Source organism: Onychomys torridus, chromosome 2 (genome assembly GCF_903995425.1).
Source record: "Onychomys torridus chromosome 2, mOncTor1.1, whole genome shotgun sequence".
Taxonomy (NCBI): domain Eukaryota; kingdom Metazoa; phylum Chordata; class Mammalia; order Rodentia; family Cricetidae; genus Onychomys; species Onychomys torridus.
This window is the reverse complement of record NC_050444.1, coordinates 78,701,256-78,720,327: the sequence shown is the minus strand read 5'-3', so window position 1 is coordinate 78,720,327 and position 19,072 is coordinate 78,701,256. Positions and strand designations below refer to the sequence as shown.

General features: G+C 41.3%; 1 protein-coding gene across 3 annotated transcripts in view; it reads right to left on the bottom strand.

The window, feature by feature from the left end:
- Musk (muscle associated receptor tyrosine kinase) overlaps positions 1-19,072 on the bottom strand; it is an 88,965-nt gene that overhangs the window by 18,969 nt on the left and 50,924 nt on the right. For all 3 annotated transcript variants that reach the window (XM_036179976.1, XM_036179975.1, XM_036179978.1), the window contains 3 exons: positions 14,207-14,366; positions 7,088-7,094; positions 785-1,048 (listed from right to left, as the gene is read on the bottom strand). In XM_036179976.1, coding sequence (XP_036035869.1) covers positions 785-1,048; positions 7,088-7,094; positions 14,207-14,366 — 431 coding nt within the window. The remainder of the gene's footprint in view (positions 1-784; positions 1,049-7,087; positions 7,095-14,206; positions 14,367-19,072) is intronic.

The window sequence follows — 19,072 nt, the reverse complement described above, 5'->3', positions numbered from 1 at the left end:
CTTGCTCTGCTCCCTGGAATCCAGCAACCATTTACAGGAGCGCTCTGGGTTCCTTGGCAGCCCTTCCCTGAGAAGCAGAGTTCTGCCCTGAGGGTATACCTGCTTCCACCTGAGACGCCAGATAAATGACCCAGTGGGACGCTGTTAAGTTTGGACAGGTTATGTAATGAGTTGTTGAGCTGAAGAAAGGCTGGCTGGACTAATTGGAATTTGGAAGTTCATTTTTGTTTAGGCTTACTAGGACAAATTGCATCAAGACAAACCTGAGTAATTCCAAATTAAGATTGTTAGGGCTGATAACAAGAGGAGAAAGTAATTTAAGAAGGAAAATAATTAAAATATGTAAGGGCTTGGGTGCAGCCCAAGCTTATGTAGCATGCACATGAATGCACACACATGCACATACACATACACACACACACACACACACACACACACACACACACACATGCACACACAGACTATAACAGGTGTCCTATGTCCCTATCAAGGAGGGGATTTTGTTCATGTGTGTGCATATGCACACATGTATCACAGGGCTCTTTTTGTGGTGTGCAAGACACCTTTTGACTGAGCCAGACTCTTGTGTTTTCTGTAAGTTCAGAGTATTTGTATCAGAGTTTGCCATCAATGGTTTAAATGGGAGAGATTTCATCCTTCTAATTACTTCTTTTGGATGAATGGCAAAATTTGCCAGGCCTCCTGCACACAACGATGTCTTCTTTTGCAAACTGTTGGTATACAGACAAAGAATGGGATTTCTTCCTCATTTTCAAAGTTTTACCTGCAAACGGGCATGGGCGTAGGTACCGCTCCAGGGCCGCACTCCTGGAAGAGGTGCTGACACAGCAGAGCCTCGGCAGCGGGCCGGCAGAGTGGGCTCACAGCCTTCAGTTCAGTCCACGCAGTGTGGATCAGCAGCTCTTGGGCCTCCTCAGGGTCCCAGTAGGAAGAGTTGAAAAAAACAAGCGCATCTTTGGCCAGAACTGTATCGCACACCTCCCCTCTGTACTGGGCGCAGTAACCTTTGCTGTCTCTCTGGGATTTACTGAAAGAAGTGATGAACCGCATAACCAGTCATACGCGATTTCTTGGCATCCTGTCTGCCTCCACCACCCCTCACATCAGCATCATGGAAATAGGGAAAAACTGTCCTGCAAACCTGTTGAAACATTGCATCCTAATATTCTCCCCATTTCCAGCAGCAACAGTGTCCTTTCTAGATACCTCAGGCTGTGCAAAGCTTTGGAAATGATCAAGAGCTGAATGGCTTCAGGCATTTGTTTATGTTCTACACGGAATGATTGATCTCACTACCATCGGCTCACATGCTTCTTGCACATAAACTGATATAATCCAAGAAAGACATAATTGTGATGAACTGTTCCCATGGGAAAAGTCAGCAAAGAACAATCTGTGTGTTACCGTAGCTGAGTACCCGAAATGGTTAGTACATTCCCATCTTGGCTATGTCACTTGTTTACAGGGACAATAATGACTCATAGACTCACTGACAATTATTGAATATGTATCATGTGTAGGCACCATCACTGTCTTCCATATTCTTACGGTTTCCGTTAGATCTCAGTCCCTAACAAGATGGAAAACTTCAATCATATTTCTCATTTAAATGTATATTATTAACTTTAGATATTTACTATTAAGAATTAGCTTTTCATTACCATTGGATAAAAGATTTTGAGTAGGAAATTCAACACACTGAAATTAGTGAACTTTTAAATGGTTAGGAAACACTATTTGAATTTAAAAAAAATGATACTCTATAAATCAACACTGTCAGGTCTTTGAAACAAACCCATTAGACAAGATACAATGAATCCAAATAAAATCATGTTTCACAGGATAGTTTCAGTTTGGATTGGTTATTTACTAATTAGCCAGCAGGATCATTAATGTACCATTTAATTCATGGGAGATATTTAAAACAAAAACCCTTGAATAAGAAAATAACTCACTTAGGGAATGCAGTTTGTGGTGGCACTAAGAAAAAAATAGAGTCGTGGTTGTTGTAGCTAAAAAAGAACAGACTACTAACTAATAACCAGAAGTAGCTCATCCTGGTTTGCCATGGGTCTCATATTGTTGCATCTTGGTATAATGAGAGAGTGAATAAGAGAAGAAAAAACAAAATCCTGTACCCTGTAAAAGTTAAATAATTCTCACAATGTCTCTGACCTCAGGATGACTCTTCCAGGTTCTAATGTTGAGTGTTAACTACTGAATGAAGCGAATTTTGTTTTTCTATGAACACTGAAATATAACACACATTGGTGATTTTCCTTTGACTGCACAGACAACATATCTTTTTGGAAAAGAAAAAGACACTACAGAAAACCTATAAACATGGTCTCAGAAATAAAGAATTAGTCATCGAAGAATAAAAGAGCAAAAGAGGGGAGTTGAATAGGCTTGGAGTAAAAGCTTTAGATAGCTAGCACACATACACTTTGGTTCGGTCCCCAGCCCAAGCAAACTAATATTTTATAACATATATATATATATATATATATATATATATATATATATATATAGAGAGAGAGAGAGAGAGAGAGAGAGAGAGAGAGATGGCCCCTCTACCTACCTACCTATGAACTGCCTAGTTACAGTTTTGGCATTTTAACTTTTTTCCCTTTTTGGGGGGAAGATATTTATACAACTCAAATTTTTACACAGCTATCAGATTTTAGGTCTCAGACATGGATGCAAAGTGAATTATTTAGTTCAGAGACTTTCTAAATCTATCATTAAGTAATAATAATAAAATGCTGAATGGTGCTTCTAGCAAAAACTGGGAGTCACGGTGAAGAGAAAGCCCCACCCCCGTGCTTTCTGTGGACTTTTGCACTGCCTATTGGAAGCTGTGTGTCTCTAGCACAGTCTCTGCATGACAGGGAAGTCTTGTGGGCAGCTGGTTCTGCTGCTCTTTTGAACAGTGGGGCAGAGGTCACAGAGCTCTCTTTACAGAATGCTGATTATTCTGGACTGTTCTGGTAGAAATCCAGGACAGGCACCAAAGCTACACAGAGAAACCCTGTTTCAATAGATAGATAGATAGATAGATAGATAGATAGATAGATAGATAGATAGATAGATAGATGATAGATACAAATAAAATAAAAACAAAATAAAAGACCATCTCTTAAACATACAAGTTAATGTTACATATGGCACCCGTTACTCTTTTACCTCCCGACTATCCAAACCTGGTCGTGCACCTTCTGTAGAGACAAGAATGGGTACTTGGTCCCAGACCCCTCCTTCGCCTTCTCTTATGAAGGACAGCCCTGAAGTTGAATGGGACATTCATGTGATTCTTCTTCCCTTTTCTCTCTACTAAAACATGTCTGAATCACATTTTGAAATACTACCTTCCTGTTTCTTTAAAGTGTCAACATCTCTTCCCTTTGAACTTTGTCCAAAGGCGTATACAGAGGCCCAGCTATGTCCTGTTTGGTTTATGACAGCCCTCCTGTAGTGGAGGTACACCTGATAGCTGTCCCTCTCCTCGGATCTTCCCTTACATAGCAACTGTCGCATTTCCCCTACAAAGGTGATGGCCGAGGTTCTGAGCCATTCCGTCTTCAAAGCAGCTGCCTGTTGTCTGAATGTGATTCATTTGCTAAGGCAGAGACCAGCAAATACAACTTAAGACCTGTCAGACTCAATCCTTAAAGAAATACTCAGATTCAAAAATTGATAATATTTCACAACCTTGGAGTGTGGTCAATTATGGCTACTCATAATTACATGTACTTAAATCCAATTTAAATGTTCACATATGTGTACCATGAGGGGTACTCTTTCTTCAAAGTAGCAGATGATGACATTTTTCAGTCTTTTGTTCAAGCAAAATTTCCTTTTTAACTAACACTTAACTGACAGAAGTTTTGTACAGTGTGTACGACATGATACTTGGAAATTTGCATATATCATGGAATGGCTAAGTTTAATTATTAAACATGTATTATCTCAGATGCATATTACAATTTGTGGTAAGAACACTTAAAATCTATTTAGTGAATTTTTTTTTAAGAATGCTACATTGTTATTAACACTAGTCAACACGTCCTACAAAAAGTCTCTTTAACCTGTTCCTATTCATGGCTGGATTCATATTGTTCATATTTTAAAGCTCATACTTTTGTTTTACAGACTTTTTATTTTCTCCTGAGAGCTAAGAATGAGATCTACATTTTAAGTGGTTGTAAAAACTTGAAAGAAGACTATTTAGACGTGTGAAAACTACATGAGTGTCCAATGTTGTCCATAAATGGAGTTTTATTCCAAAAGAAGCCATTGTCCTTGTTTATACACTTTCCATGGCTGTTTTGTGCTGAACCAACAGGCTGAGCAGCTTTGGTGATGTCTGTGTGGCTCACTGAGTGAACATATTAATATCTGACCCTTTATAGAAAATGTTAGCCAACCTCCGCCGTAGCATACCGATCAAATGTCACTTTGCTGAACTGCCAAGCGCAATGTTCTCAGTGAGGAGGACATGACCTCTCGTGCTTCCTGTGAGCAAAAGCTAAGAGCTGTTTTCTATACAAAATGCACTGGAGTATACAGAAGAAACACTTTTTATTAAAAACCAAAGAAATGGAGAAAATTGATTTTGTCTCTCCCAGAAGCTGAGAGAGAGGAAGGACATGATGAGGTTGGGTGGGTAAGGAGATAGGGGAGGAGCTAAGAGGGGTGGGGAAACAGGGAGAGAATATGATAAAAAATTATACCACATGAAATTCTCAAAAACAAATAAAAATAAATATAGATATATTTATAAACTAAAAATGAATAATGCCAGTCCTTTAGACAGGTATTTTATATATCATATATTTGTGTATAATAGGTTATATTCTTCATATACAGAAATATCAGAATTGAACTGTAAATATATTCTTGCATCCTGCAATTTTGCCTCAAGCATATTATAAACCTTTGCCTGTGCCTTAAGGAAAAAAAAACAGAGCTTCTAATCAATTTCCTTTATCAGTAGATACATATAATGTTTATATGTATATTAATGAGTTTCAGCACTTGTAACTAGTGTTCATAAATATTATTATTTCATTAGAATAGATTTCTAAAAGTGGATATTTTTGTCTATAGATACAACCACTTTAAGACTAATAAAATTTCTAAGTTGAAAATTATAAAACCAGCGATTTTTCTCACTACCATCAGCATTTGAGAATGTTTACATTATCCAAGAGAAAAGTGGATGGGGTGGTTCTTTTTATTTTTTGAGATGTGGTCTCACTGTGTTGCCTAGCCAGCCTCAAAACTTCACACCCTTCTTCTCAACCTTCTGAGGCTTGGGATGACCCATGTTAGATGACCACTTAGAAGTTATTCTTTGATTAGCATTTATTTATCTACCAGCACGCTTAAACTTCTTTATTTGAATTCATTTGCATGAAGATGATCTATGTCAATTCTTGAAGCCCTTGGAATTTCTGGTTTCAGTATTAATGGTATCTTACAATTAATTTTTATGTGCAGGCAAATATAAATCCTCCAGGGGCATGGGACAGTAAAATTGGTTTTGTGTCTCTATTTCTAATATATTCCAAGGAATAGAGTACTTGGTTTTAAAAGAGGCATGAAGAACAGTTATGTTAACAGGCATGGGAACAAAAGGTGGCATGTGTGTCTTATTGTCAAATGGCTTGTGTTTCACCTCATACCGTGCTCATATCATATGGCCCTTCAGTAGACACTGGGCTTCACTGCTGAGTTCTTAAGAGTCAGTCTACTGCCTCTAAGCACTGTGAGAACCACTTAAGAACTAACAAGTCACCTCACAACAGAATGGTACAGCTGTATATCAGAGATGAGATTTAGAACGAACCACATGTTATTGTGCATTGAGTTATTTTACTCCAAGGAATTCAAATCAGTGTCTAGATTTTATATTCTCAGTTTCTAGTCTCCTGGGTAGGACACTGCTGTGCAGTGGTTGTGAGTCTGAGTTCTGGAGTCTGTCTGTCCAAATGTTGATGGAGGCCTATCACTTTGTGACCTGTGTCTAGCAACCCTTGCTACATCTGGTAGCTTGTATGGAAAAGTATGAATAATAATACCTCTCCCTAAAATCCCTGTATTGTTAAAATGGGAGCAGGTATCATAACACTAACTGCAATGCCCATTATTGATATTATGGGTTAATCATTTGTACTTATGCTAACCCATAAAAATTTTAAAGCTTTTGAGGTTTGTTTATTCACTTGTGTGTGGTTTTTTTTGTTTTGTTTTTGTTTTTGTTTTTGTTTTTTGTTTTTTGTTTTTTGTTTTTTGTTTTTTTGTTTTTTGCTTTTTCAAGACAGGATTTCATTAAGCCAAGGCTGGTTTTGAATTCTGATCCTTCTGGTTTTGTGTTCCATGTCTGACAAGTAGATACCACCATACCTAGTGAATTGTTTGATTGGTATTTTTTTCTTTCATTTGCTTGTCTTGAGACAAAGTGTCATATAGTACAGATTGGCCTCAAATTCATTATATAGCCCAGGCTGTCTTCAAACACACTATGCAGCCCAGTCTGGTCTTAAGCTTCTAGTCCTCCTGACTCAGCCTTTGGGGTTCTGGGATTAGAGGCATGAACTTCTATGCCAGGTTACCACATAGCATCTTTATGAAAGTCAATTTAATATAAAACACTATAGATAAAAACTTCTATAAGTTGATATTTTTTAATCTTTTGGAAAAATACTAGAAGGAGAGTTTTGGAGTGGGTCTTGAGTTGCATTTCAAACTTGCATCATTTCTACCAATGTGAGTTTCCAGTGCAAAGAGTTTCTTTTCTGAAAATGGAGACAATCATGGTCCCTATGTGACAGGGATATCCCAAGGATGCAAATAACTTGTGTAGAGCATCTGACACACAGTAAATATTCAATTGTCATTAGCTACCTTTAACTTTATTTTTCATCAACTTATAAAATATTAAATGGCTTTAGACATTAAAAGTGCTCAAAAAGTTTATAGTGCTCTGTAGAAAAATCATTGGTGCATCAGAAAAAAAAAAACCCAAGTGACATGAAACAGTGGAATAATAATGGTTTCTTACCTCCACTCTGGTAACAGGAAAGGAAGTGCATGCCCATAGGAAACCACAGACAAAGAAAAAGAACAGAAGCAAGTCAGCACACACTCATCTGACAGTTCAACCACTTAAACCAAAGGTGCTGAGAAGTTCTCTGCTTCTACTGGGAGGTAGGAGACTACAGGTAGAATTGGAGGAGATTAAGATGGTACTGCCCCCAAAAGCTGTAATCTTTTCAGATGGTGGTTACCATGAGCACCACCAGTCACACATGACAGAAAATACCTATTTCATCAAATTTTGCAATTAATTTAATAAATAAGGTAGACAGGCAGATAGGAAAATAGAAGAGATGATAGATAGATAGATAGATAGATAGATAGATAGATAGATAGATAGAGATAGATAGATAGAGATAGATAGATAGATAGATAGATAGATAGATAGATAGGTGATAGATAAATCATAGAGGATAGATAGATATGAATAGACAGATGGTAGATATTAATCGGTGTTACTGGCACTGGGATGTGGTTTTCAATCACTAGCTGAATTATTATTATTAGTCAGAGAAACAGCAGCAGCAGCACAGAGAGGACTGAGTGTCTGCTCAGGAAAGCCATTTGCTCTTTCCTCTAGAAGTCCTCTTCTCTTTTGATTTAAAGGAGCTAGAACAGAGGAAGAAGGGGAGCTAGCTGTACAACACCAGCAGGCCATATTTCATCTGTTCCCCAAGGTCCTCAAAGAATTGTTGCTTATCAGTGGGTGGAACGAAGCAGAGGAATTTCAAAGTGGTTGATAAGACTGGATGCAGAAGCTGCCTAAAAGCTTGGAATGGATATGGTTCCCCAAAGGAAAAGAAGATTTTAGAAAGCATCATTTCTTTGGTCACTGGGGACCAAATGCATGTCAAGTCTAGATTTCAATACACTGGCTGCACATGTCATCTTGAGACTTTGCCACCTTGCTGTTTCCTCTTGAGTTTACAAGCCATTCAAGCTTGTTCTGAAATTCACAATAAACATACAAACACACACACACACACACACACACACACACACACACACACACACACACTTTTAATACAGATCATGGTGCTAGCCAACAAAGACCTCCAAACTCCTGTCCCTTCCTAATGTATTGCTAGCCTGAGAGACAGAGCCTGCATCTTTCTAGTGCTAAGAAGAGCTGTATCCCTTTAGGACACATTCATAACTACATTCAGTAATGGGAACTGGCAGGCCCCTGAGAGACCATGAGAGAAGTGTCAAGAGCCATGTAAAGTCTGTGAGATCCATTTCACCAGGGGAGTCACTGGGCAGTCATTATAGAAATGCCTCAGACTTCATTTCCATTCTGAAAAATAAAATCTATTAACTCTTTTTGCTGAGTTAGGCAGGTTAGGCTGACGGGTTCTCGTTTTTATTTAAGAGATGTTGCTGGGACTGAGGAGATGGCTCAGCAGTTAAAACACTTGCCAAACGAGAGTGGAGGAGGTTTGGAGCCCTAGACATCGACATAAATGCCCAGAGGCTGTGATGGCTGCCTGTAACCCCAGCCTCAGAAGGCAGAGGCAGGGGATCCCCAAGGCAAGCTGCCTAGCAAGACTAGCTGAATTAGTGTACTCAGGGTTTGAGACCCTGCTCCAATGTGTACAGAGGAGGTGCAATGAGAATAGTTCCTAACATCAACTTCAAGTCACCATTTGGGCACCCACACACGTTCACCTACACACATGTAGGACAAAATACATGGAACATGGAAAAAGGAAGAGGGGGGGCATTGCTAATCCTTTCCACAAATTTTGACTTAAGAATTAGGATTTAGATTTTCCTGAATTGTAGAGAAGCAAGCAGTGACTCCTTGATGAATGAAAACTCCCAAAGGCTCTCGCGACAATTCTTCACTATACAGGCAGGCGCATATGGAAGAGGACAACAGGAAATGGCTCTGATGAGGAAGAACAGAGGCAGATTCTACGAGCAGCTGAGCAGGCAGACACTGACCCACGAGGAAGCTGAGGTCACGTGTGTAATGATGTCCCCACTCTAAATTACTATGGGGTCCTTAACGGCATGAGCAAATGCCGAAAAGGACCCAGCCACAGCACCTGAGAGGGGAGAAGCCACTGAGATACACTCCCAGGTTGAGGACAAGTGTGCAAAGAGAAGCAATGACAATTCAAGGTGACTCTAAGAACATCGGGGGTTCAGTCACTGGATACAGGTGTTTCTGTAACGAAAGCACAGACGTGCCTCTTCACACCCCCCTCTTCTTTCCTCTCCCTTTCTCCTTTCTCTTCCTCCTCCCTCCTCTCTCTCTCTCCTTTCTTTTTTTCCCCTATCTGGATGGTTAAGGAGCCAGCAATGGAGTCCATGAAACTTGTACTTTATAATAAATTACTTTATTTCCCAAACTAGATGTCTTTTTTCAATTTCTGAAATTTCCAACATATTTGCAGTATTTTTTAAATTATCTGGAAAAATCAGTAAAATAATGGTCCTCTTTGGAAACACACATCATTTGTAATGCCAGAAAGCTTCCTGGTTGTGCCTTGTACATCTCACTGCAGAACATCTGCTAGCAATTGAGTGTGGCTATGGGCTGGTGTTCATTTATTCCTTCCCTTTTTGATAAGGGCAAACACAAAGAACTTTTCGTCACTCTGAAATCCAGATAACATTACAATGGAATACCAGAGCACTCTGTAGAGAATGATCTCTCTACTCATTTTGTATGAAGCATGAAATGGTAGTAGGAGGAAGAAATAACCACAGGTTTATCCCAGTTTTATGAGACTAAGTAAGCGGCTCAGAACCCTGGAACTCACTGATATAAGAGATGGTCCTGGTTAGCTCTAACTGCCAACTTGACCAGCCTAGAGTCATCTGAGATCTCTAATAGTGGAATTGCCTAGAGCAGATTGGCCTGTGGGAGATTATCTTGTTAATTTATAGGAGGGACCAGCCCACTGTGGGCAGCACCATCCCTAGGCAGATGTTTCTGGGCTGTATAATAAGAAAGCCAACTGAGTATAAGCTGGCTGGAGACCCAGCTAGCAAGCATTATCCTTCACTGTCCTTCTTGGCTGAGAAGTGAGTTCCTAGTCAGAGCTGTGTGGAATAGCAAGCAGGTATGTCTGCAAGCTCCTGCCTTGACTTCCCTCAGTAACAGAGGAAACAACTTCCTTTTCTCTCCTAAATTGTTTTGGCCAGGCTATTTGTCACATGACCAGAAATGAAGCTAGAACAAGGACTTACTAATGCCACTGAAAGTAGGAAATGCAGCTGTGTGTAACTCTGTGATTATTCTGATGGTCCCTGGCTGATCCAGGACCATGCACATTCCAAGGATCATGGCTGTCTTGTTCTCTACCCCAGGGCTGAGGGTTCTAGAAGACATCTTGCTAAATAAATATCATGTGAGATTAAATCATAACTTGAGCCTTTTGGGGTTGTGAGGAAAGGGAACTAAGTTTCCTGGTTCATGGGGAGAGGCTCAGGAACTTTTATGGCTCCTTTTGATGACTACTATCAGGTGTAAATGTCCCAGAAATAAACGTATTCTCAGACAACGGGTGAGGGTCTAGGCAACACATACATGGTTGCTGGGAAAGTGAAGACTGGTCTTTCTTTTGTCCTTCAAACCCTAGAAATAGCATGAGACAAAACCCTAAACATAATGGCTTACCAGTCTTTCCACATCCCATTTTCCTGCTGCTGAGTAAGTAACAGACAAGGCTTCCAAGCACAACAACGGTTGTGACAGGGATCTGATGCAGGGCATGGGGGGAGGCAAGGCTGAAATAGAAGGTGGCAGGAGCAGAGGTGAGGGGCACTGATGGGAGAGCAAGAGGAGACACTCTGTCTGACTGAAGCCCCACTTCTAGCAATGCCACCAGAGGCCATCAAAGTCAGGACCATCTGGAAAGCCGGTGTCATTCCGCTCCTGGAAATCTGAGGAGAGTATGGACGTCCTGACTAGAAATATGTCCCCTCTCCAGCCCCTGAATTAATGCTGTGCTAAAGATCTCTTTCATCACAGTGACCTCCCCTCCCTGGAATACTGACCAAAGCAGAACTCTAGAGTTAGAAGGTGGTTTCTTTGGGATTCCAGAAAGGTCTTTATGAGGCATCCAGCCATTAAGAAGAGTTAAGGAGAAAATGCCATAAAGCCCTGTAAATGAGAGGTCAACCACACTATAGATACTCATTAGGGCTGCCTGGGGGAGAGTGGAGGAAGGTGAGAGAATCAGTAACACCTACCAGAGGACAGATGAGGAGCTGGGAACAAGGGCAGGTGACAGCACAGGATATGTAGTGATTTCCCCCAACAGATGGGCATGGCTCTCACTGACCATGGCCACCATAGTCCTTCTAAGTCTTTTTTCTTTTCTGTTTTTTCTCTATACTCACATTTCTTTGCTTGAACCCCAACATTGGGCAACATTATGGCAATGCAGAGAGACAGATTCAGGCATTTCTCATGAAGTTCAGAGGAAGGTGTGGGGCCAGGAAGGGCCTGACTTAGCAGGGTTATAGACGAAACCCTTTCTGCTGCTGTGTGCTCTACCTTGATGGTCCTTTTCCAACTCTTATAAAGCACACTTTCCGGGATAGTTTCAAGTCTCATTCTTAGGAACCCATTCTTCCCAACTCTAAAGTGACTTTCACACAACCTTATTGTCAGACCTGTGGACTAGTGACATCATCCCTGGTACCAGTCTTGATGGCCATTGGTCCTACCAAGGTGACTGATGTTCATCAGTCATCTGCATTCAGCTCTGCTGCTACAGCAGTTTGAAAACCCATCTCTGCTGCTGCCTGCCAAGCTAGGCATCACTCCCTCTATCCCATCCCTGTCCCACTGTGGTTTTCTCTGGTCTTTCCTAGCTGGTTATCCCTATCCCTTGCCCCTGGACATTGCCTTCTATATTGACTATCTCATAATTTACAGAGCTCTGTACCACAGGAAGATTCCACTGGGAGGGCAAGGTGGTTGTTTCAGTGGGTAAAAGTGCTTGCTTCACTGACAGTCTGAGTTCCAGCTCCAGAATGCACATGAAGATGGAAATATAGAACTGAAGTGACCTCTATGTACACCATGGCATGTGCACACCCACACACCCCATCACAATTGTTTAATTTTTTGAAAGAAGTTATCAGTACATGTTAGGATTATGCATCTCTCTGTTGGTATATTCCATTGTTAAAGGAATTGGATCTGGTTCTTGCTGGTTTGGACAGGGACAGAGAGATGGTTCTACTCTGTAAGACACATGCCAGTTGTGCTCAGTGGCCTTTATAGTTTCTGCAAGATCATGCCATGGGATGAATGTGCTTTGTTGTGGGGTAGCAATAGCTGTTTTCCTAGATTCTTTCCTTGTTGCTCATAGTGCTGTCTCTACAACCATCTTCTAGTCTCAGTGCCTATCATTGCCAGTGTATTCTAGGCTCATGGAGTAGTCTCCAGCTGGGCACGCTCGCCAGCCTCATGTCACTTCCTATGTGCTGATTTGCTGAAGGGTATATCTGGCCATAGCACTCAATTCCTCCTCTACAATGAAGAAATGACTTCCCATTTATGGAGGAATGAATTAACCCAATGCAGGCTCTTCATAAGCTGGCTGCATTTCACATTTCAAACCTGTCTTGCTACTTTCTACCTCCTCCTGGTCTCCACCACAATGACTAGTTACCTTCTGAACACACTTCGACCTCTCCATCTCCTAGCCATGTCCATCCAAATGGTCTCTCTCCTTTTGAGCTTTCCTGTTGTGCAGTCAGTATTTGTGGGACAGAACAGAGTCTGCGCCAGCATGCACATGGCTGACAAGCTTCCCTTCTCGATGGTGGTCCTTGGAAAGCAAGGTCCCTTGTTAATCAGTTTTAGTTTCTATTCTGCTCCACAGAATGGGCCACAACCATCTTATTTAATCAATGCATATAAAGCCCATTATAAACAGCAGAGTGCAGTATAAGTGGTAATCATTTTATTACTCTCTTTAGCATATTGAATTGAATTTGCTTTTTGGCATCTTCTCATTGCCTGGATAAAATGGTATCCTTGAACTGATGCAGTGACCAAAGACCCTGTAGACAGACATATCCTCTAAGGTGATGGTAGGGCAGCCTATTTCTCGCCTTTGTGGACATGTCCCCAAGGTCCGGCCTTGTCTACTGCTACTTACACTCTTTGGCCTCTACTCATTTTAAATTAAAAATCATAGGCACTATTGGAAAGTTCTCCATCAGGGAGATCAAAGGAATAGTTTGTAATAAGAAACAGCAGGCCCCAGGAGCTAGCCCTGAGTCCTCCAGTGCTGGCCTCACATGTCAGGCCAACCACCTCTCAACTGGTCCTTGAACAGTAGGGCTGCCATGAGCCTAACATGCCTGGCATTTCCTGATACAAGGATTATTTCCACCTTGAGGAATTCCACAAATGTGCCTAGAAGCCTTTTAGATATTTAACTTTTAAAAATAACGCTTCATAATACAATGTAGATAGCCTAGAAACCCATGTGTCAGCTGTTCCCCACGAAAATACCTGCAAGTCCTGCTGTCACGTAGATAAACACAGGAAGTGGAAACACACACACACACACACACACATACACACACACACTGTAAAAATGCCTTCAAGAAACAGCCATGTGGAAATTGGTTCAGCCATGTTAAATATCTCTCTCCTTTCTGAGAGCCTTGGGAAGTTTGCTTAATCCAGATGAGGGTGGGGGAGGAGGTGTGAAAAGGAGGAAGGGAGGAAAGGAAGGAAGGAACTCAGGGAGAAGGGGGCAAGGAATGATGGGGCAGAAGAAAGGAGGGAGACAGAAGCAGGGGGAAGGAGGGAGGACTTGTGGATAGGGACAGAGAGGAGATGGGCAGAGGGAAGGAAAACAGAAAGAAAAGGAAAGAAAGAGAGAAAAAATAAGGTCTTATAAATTGGTATCCATCATTTGAACAAGAATTTTGAGATTTAATTTTTGATACAACAAAGTTACAGTCTATGTCTCCATCACTCAAGAGTGTCAAAATGTTCGCCTCAAAGGGACTGGGGTGGTAAAAGAGGCTGTCTCTAGTCCAGATGTTGTGGAGTGCCAGCTGGCCCTCTCCTGGAGCAGTGCAAACAAGCAGCACTTACCTACTATGCTGACAGTGGCTGCAGCCTTGGCGGTACTGAATTTCTCTCCATGTTTATTGGTGGCGATGCACGTGTAGAGTCCCGGCTTGGTGATAAACAGCTGGAGTCTTGAGTCAATCACCCGGTCTTTCACACTCTCTTGAATGGACCCTGAGGAAACCTGATAGGTATGGGAGAAATAAAAGGCAAAACTAGATTACCCTTTCCTCATACACCACGTTGGTAGTCTGGAAGGATAAAGCATTTCAGTTATGATCAACGGGCATGAGGAAAGAACTGCAGAGACACAAGTTCCCTGTCCCTAGGCCTTTTGAGGTTTCAGGTGCTCAAGCCAGGCCCAGTGTCTCTTCTACTTCCTGCTGCCTGCCAATCAAGATGTAGAACTCTTGGCTCCTTCTCCAGCACCAAGTCTGTGTGCACTCCTCCATGCTCCCTACCATGATGATAATGGACTGAACCTCTGAACTGTAAGCCAGCCCCAATTAAATATTTTCCTTTATAAGAGTCACTGTAGTCATGGTGTCTCATCACAGCAATAGAAACCTTAGGACACTGGAGGAAGAAAGAAACATGGTCCATCTTTCCCCCCAGTAAAAGCCCCAAACCACAGAACATATGAGAAAAGCTATTCTGAATTAACTAGAACCTACCCCAGCTGCCAGCCATAAGAGTAGACTAGGCCAGTGTTTGTCAATCCTGGCTCAAATTGGCAAAACCATCCAGTTAACTCCACAGATTGTGACTACTAACAGTTATTGTTTTAATTCACTCAGCTTTGAGCTGGTTTGTGAGATAGTGACAGATAACTAATCTGAGCTCCAATGATACTCTTTGAAGGTGCTCCAGGATTTATCCTGTTCTTATAGACAGGAGCAGACAAGATTAAGAAGTTTTAGACTTCATAACATCAGATCTATAACATCATAACATTCTCTATAAATGGACAGCAGATTGATAGATGTGTAGTAAGAAAAGTTGTTTGTGGGTCCAAGACACTCATACAAACTATGCTGGATCCTTAAACCAGAAGTCAAATATCCTTGAAGAGCCAGATTATCAATATATTAGCATGTAATCGGCAGGATTGATTATATAAATGCTTATTCACTAGTCATCATTCCAACTACATAGTTAAAACTGCCCACATTTTTCTTTTTTAAATTATATTTCATTTATTTATTTTGCATAAGTGTGTGGGTACAGTCATGCCATGGCATAGATAAGAGAGTGAGTTGGCTCTCTCTTTCCATGGTTTAGCTCTCAAGGATGGAACTCAGGTCATCGAACTCAAAGACTGAACTGGCACGCACCTTTACCTACTAAAACTGTCATTCCACTGACCCAAGACTGTCCACATGTTATATTCAGCTGAGAGTTAGAACTGTACCCCTGTTGGTCTTACACCAAAGCCCATGGTTTGTAAACATTATGTTCTCTAGTCCTTGAAGAGAAAGCAAATGAGTCATCATCAAGTAAGCACAATAGCTTGAATCTTGAATGTTTTCAAAGCCTCATGCATGAAAGTGCTGGTTGGAAATCTTGGTAAGGTTGGGGAGCTACAAAAGCTTTAGGAAGTAGAACCTAGAAGAAGCTGCATCATCAAGCATGTGGCCTTGAAGGAGATGTTGAACCCCTGCCCCCTTTTTCCTTTCTGTTTCATAGCAGAAGAGAGCAGCCTCGTCCACACACTCTGATAGCCAGACATCCATATGTTGAATTACATCCAAGAGAGGAGGCCAGAGGACTATAGCCTCAGACCTCTGAAGCCATGAGCTGAGATGAGTCTGTCTTCCTTGCTGTGTTGTGTTTCTTGGGCATTTGTCACAGCAACAGAGAGCCAACTCTACAACCTTAACAATCAACCAACAAATGCCATTGTAAAGATCGTGGCTTATTTTGGCTTATTTTGAAATGGCAATCCTTTCTTCCGTTTTCTTAAGCTATATGACATATTTTCAATAAATTATTCTTTCATCACTACTATTTAGGCGAAGGGAAAACAATACCATTTTGAAGGAAATTCAAGTGATTGAGGAAAATTAAAGAATTAGCCAGTGTTATTTTGGAGGACTGGATGTTGGGACCAGGGTGACATGAGAATAAGTTCCTCAGTGTGAATATGGTGAAGAACAGGAAATTGAAGAGAATTCTCTATTTCACATGCAGGTTCTCTCAGACTGGTGTGTGTGGGGGGCACCGGGAAGGTCTAAGATGTGATCAGCTTTCTTTATTTTTTAAATCTCTCTCTCTCTTCTTCTTCTTCTTCTTCTTCTTCTTCTTCTTCTTCTTCTTCTTCTTCTTCTTCTTCTTCCTCCTCCTCCTCCTCCTCCTCCTCCTCCTCCTCCTCCTCCTCCTCCTCTCCTCCTCCTCCTCCTCCTCCTTCTCCCTCCCTCCCCCTCCCCTTCTCTCTGTGATGTGTGTATGTGTACATGGACAAGGGTGGGGTGCCACAGTGCATGTGTGGAGGTCAGAGGACAACCTTAGATGTCTAGCCTTGCTTTCTACATTATTTGAAACAGTGTCTCATGCCTACTGTACACAGCAGCTTTGGAGACTCCCCATCTCTGCCTCCCACATCCCTGTAGCGGCTCTGGGATTACAGATGCAAGCTTTTACTTCCAACTTTTACGTGGTTTCTGGGGATCCAAATTGTCTCACACCATGTGTTTTTCAGCTACATTCTTCCCCAGTCTCTGACAAGAGTTCTTTTTAACTACCTGATGGCTAGCTGTCTCCAGCACTGGACATTGACCATAGCAATTAGGCAATGAAATGTTGTCCAAGTATCTTCTCTGTCTTGCCATCCTCTACCCTCATTACTAGTCTCAATCACTGGGGAAACTTTCCAGGTTAGATCAAGCATTATGGTATTCTCCCCATGTAAGTAGCCTGATCTCTATAAGAAATTGAAAAAGCAGAGCGAAATATCTTTAAGAGGTATGCATCCATACCAGCAGAAGAGCTCAACCAGCAAAGAGCTTGGCTTAGTAGCATAAGATCTTGAGTTTGATCTCCAGAATTCACACATACACACACACACAAAACAAACAAACAAACAAACAACAACAACAACAAAAAAAACCCTGATGTGTGCTTGCAATTCCACAACTGGAGAAGCCTAGACAATTGACCCTCTGAGCCTCTCTTCCCTGCCCCCTTCCACACACATGAAGTATGCATTCAGGAATTTCTGCTGAATTCTTTGTTATCATATTTCTCAGAAGAACAGCATCTTATAGATTATAAGTTTCTGTGTTAGGTCTAAGCAGCTGGACATCTTTAAACACAAACTCTCCCTGATTTTACTCCAAAAAAGCAATGCAAGACAGGCTGAAGTCTGAACTTCTATGGTCAGTCAGCTTGGTGTGTTTTTCATTTTCTGTCTTGTTTATGAGGATCATCCCTTTCCAGTTTATAGAAGTGAAGCGGGGGCAGGGGATGAGGGGTGGTGTTCCTTTCCTTCTTTGCCAAGCTGGTTCCCTCCTTGGAGAAGAAAAGCTGTGCAATTCAATACAGCAACTTAGAAATGAACAGCCCCCCTCCCCAATGCTGCCTAGGCTGCCAACTGTTTCCTGTTCACACCTAAGCATGTCATTCCTCAACACTTCCCCAAGGTCATGAGGTCAGTGAAAACATGCCTCCCAGAAAGAAGAAGAGCTCTTCAAGCCGCCTGACCTCTCCAGGGGGCTCCATCCAAGTGCTGAAATAGTTCAGTGGAGAGAGCAGACCATCCAAAGCTCAAGGATGATGTGGCTTCTAAATGCTTTCCCTCCTGCTTCCAGAGGCCTCACTTGGCTCCCTCAGTGACTCACGCACAGCAGGCCTTGTTAGTCATAGTTTGAGTCTGTTTTTCTTTCTTCATCGCTCACCCCAACTAACAGTTTAGTATTTTTGATGATCTAAAAATAAAAGCAACTCTCTGCCCTCTATTTGGATCATTTTGCTGGGTTTTAAAAGATCAAAGGGATGAATTCAGATTATTGCCATGACCTTTTATGCTCAACAACTACCAGTACAGTGCCCCTGCAAGTTTGTCTGTGGCCTGTATGGATCTGACTAACTTTGTATTGAAAATATTTTTTAAAGTATGTTTATATTGAACATGTATGAGATTTTTTAACCTGTCATTATTCCCTAAATAAAATTGTGTAATAGTTATTTCTGTAGCATTTGTACCAAAAGATGATTTAAAGTATAGGGAAAGGTATGCACAAATAGTACTCCATGGAGGGGCTAGAACCGTGATCCCACGTTAAGCAAGGGCTGGCTAGACTTAACTCAGATGATTATATCTGGCATCTATAGTGAGGTTGTTTTTGCCAAGTTACTCAGACTCACTTAACTAAAGAAGCCAGAATCAATTCTCTTCTCTGGCTAGAACATTCTGTCTTTCTGATAGTGATGACTTTTGTAAGGAGGTAGATGGATCTGTTCATTTGCTTGACTGTGGTAATTATTGCATACAAAATATCATTCTTATACCTTCAGTGTATTACAGAAAAATATAATAGAGAAATATTTGGGAACTGCAGAGATTGCTCAGTGGTTGAAGCATGGAGTGCTCATGCAGAAGACCCGAGTTCGGATCTCAGCACCCACAGCACAATGGGCAGTATACAATTGCCTGTAACTCCAGCTCCAGAGAATCTGATGCTCTTTTCTGAACTCCATGGGCACCTACACTCACACATCCACAAACCCACAAGCACACACATATACATGTACACAGAATGAAAACTAAAATAAATTTTTTAAGAGAAACACTTTTAAAAGCGGCAGTTAAAAGAGAAAGTTCTATCAGATATAACACCTGAGATAATGAATATCTGTACAACATTTGTATGCATCATGAATCTATTAACAATG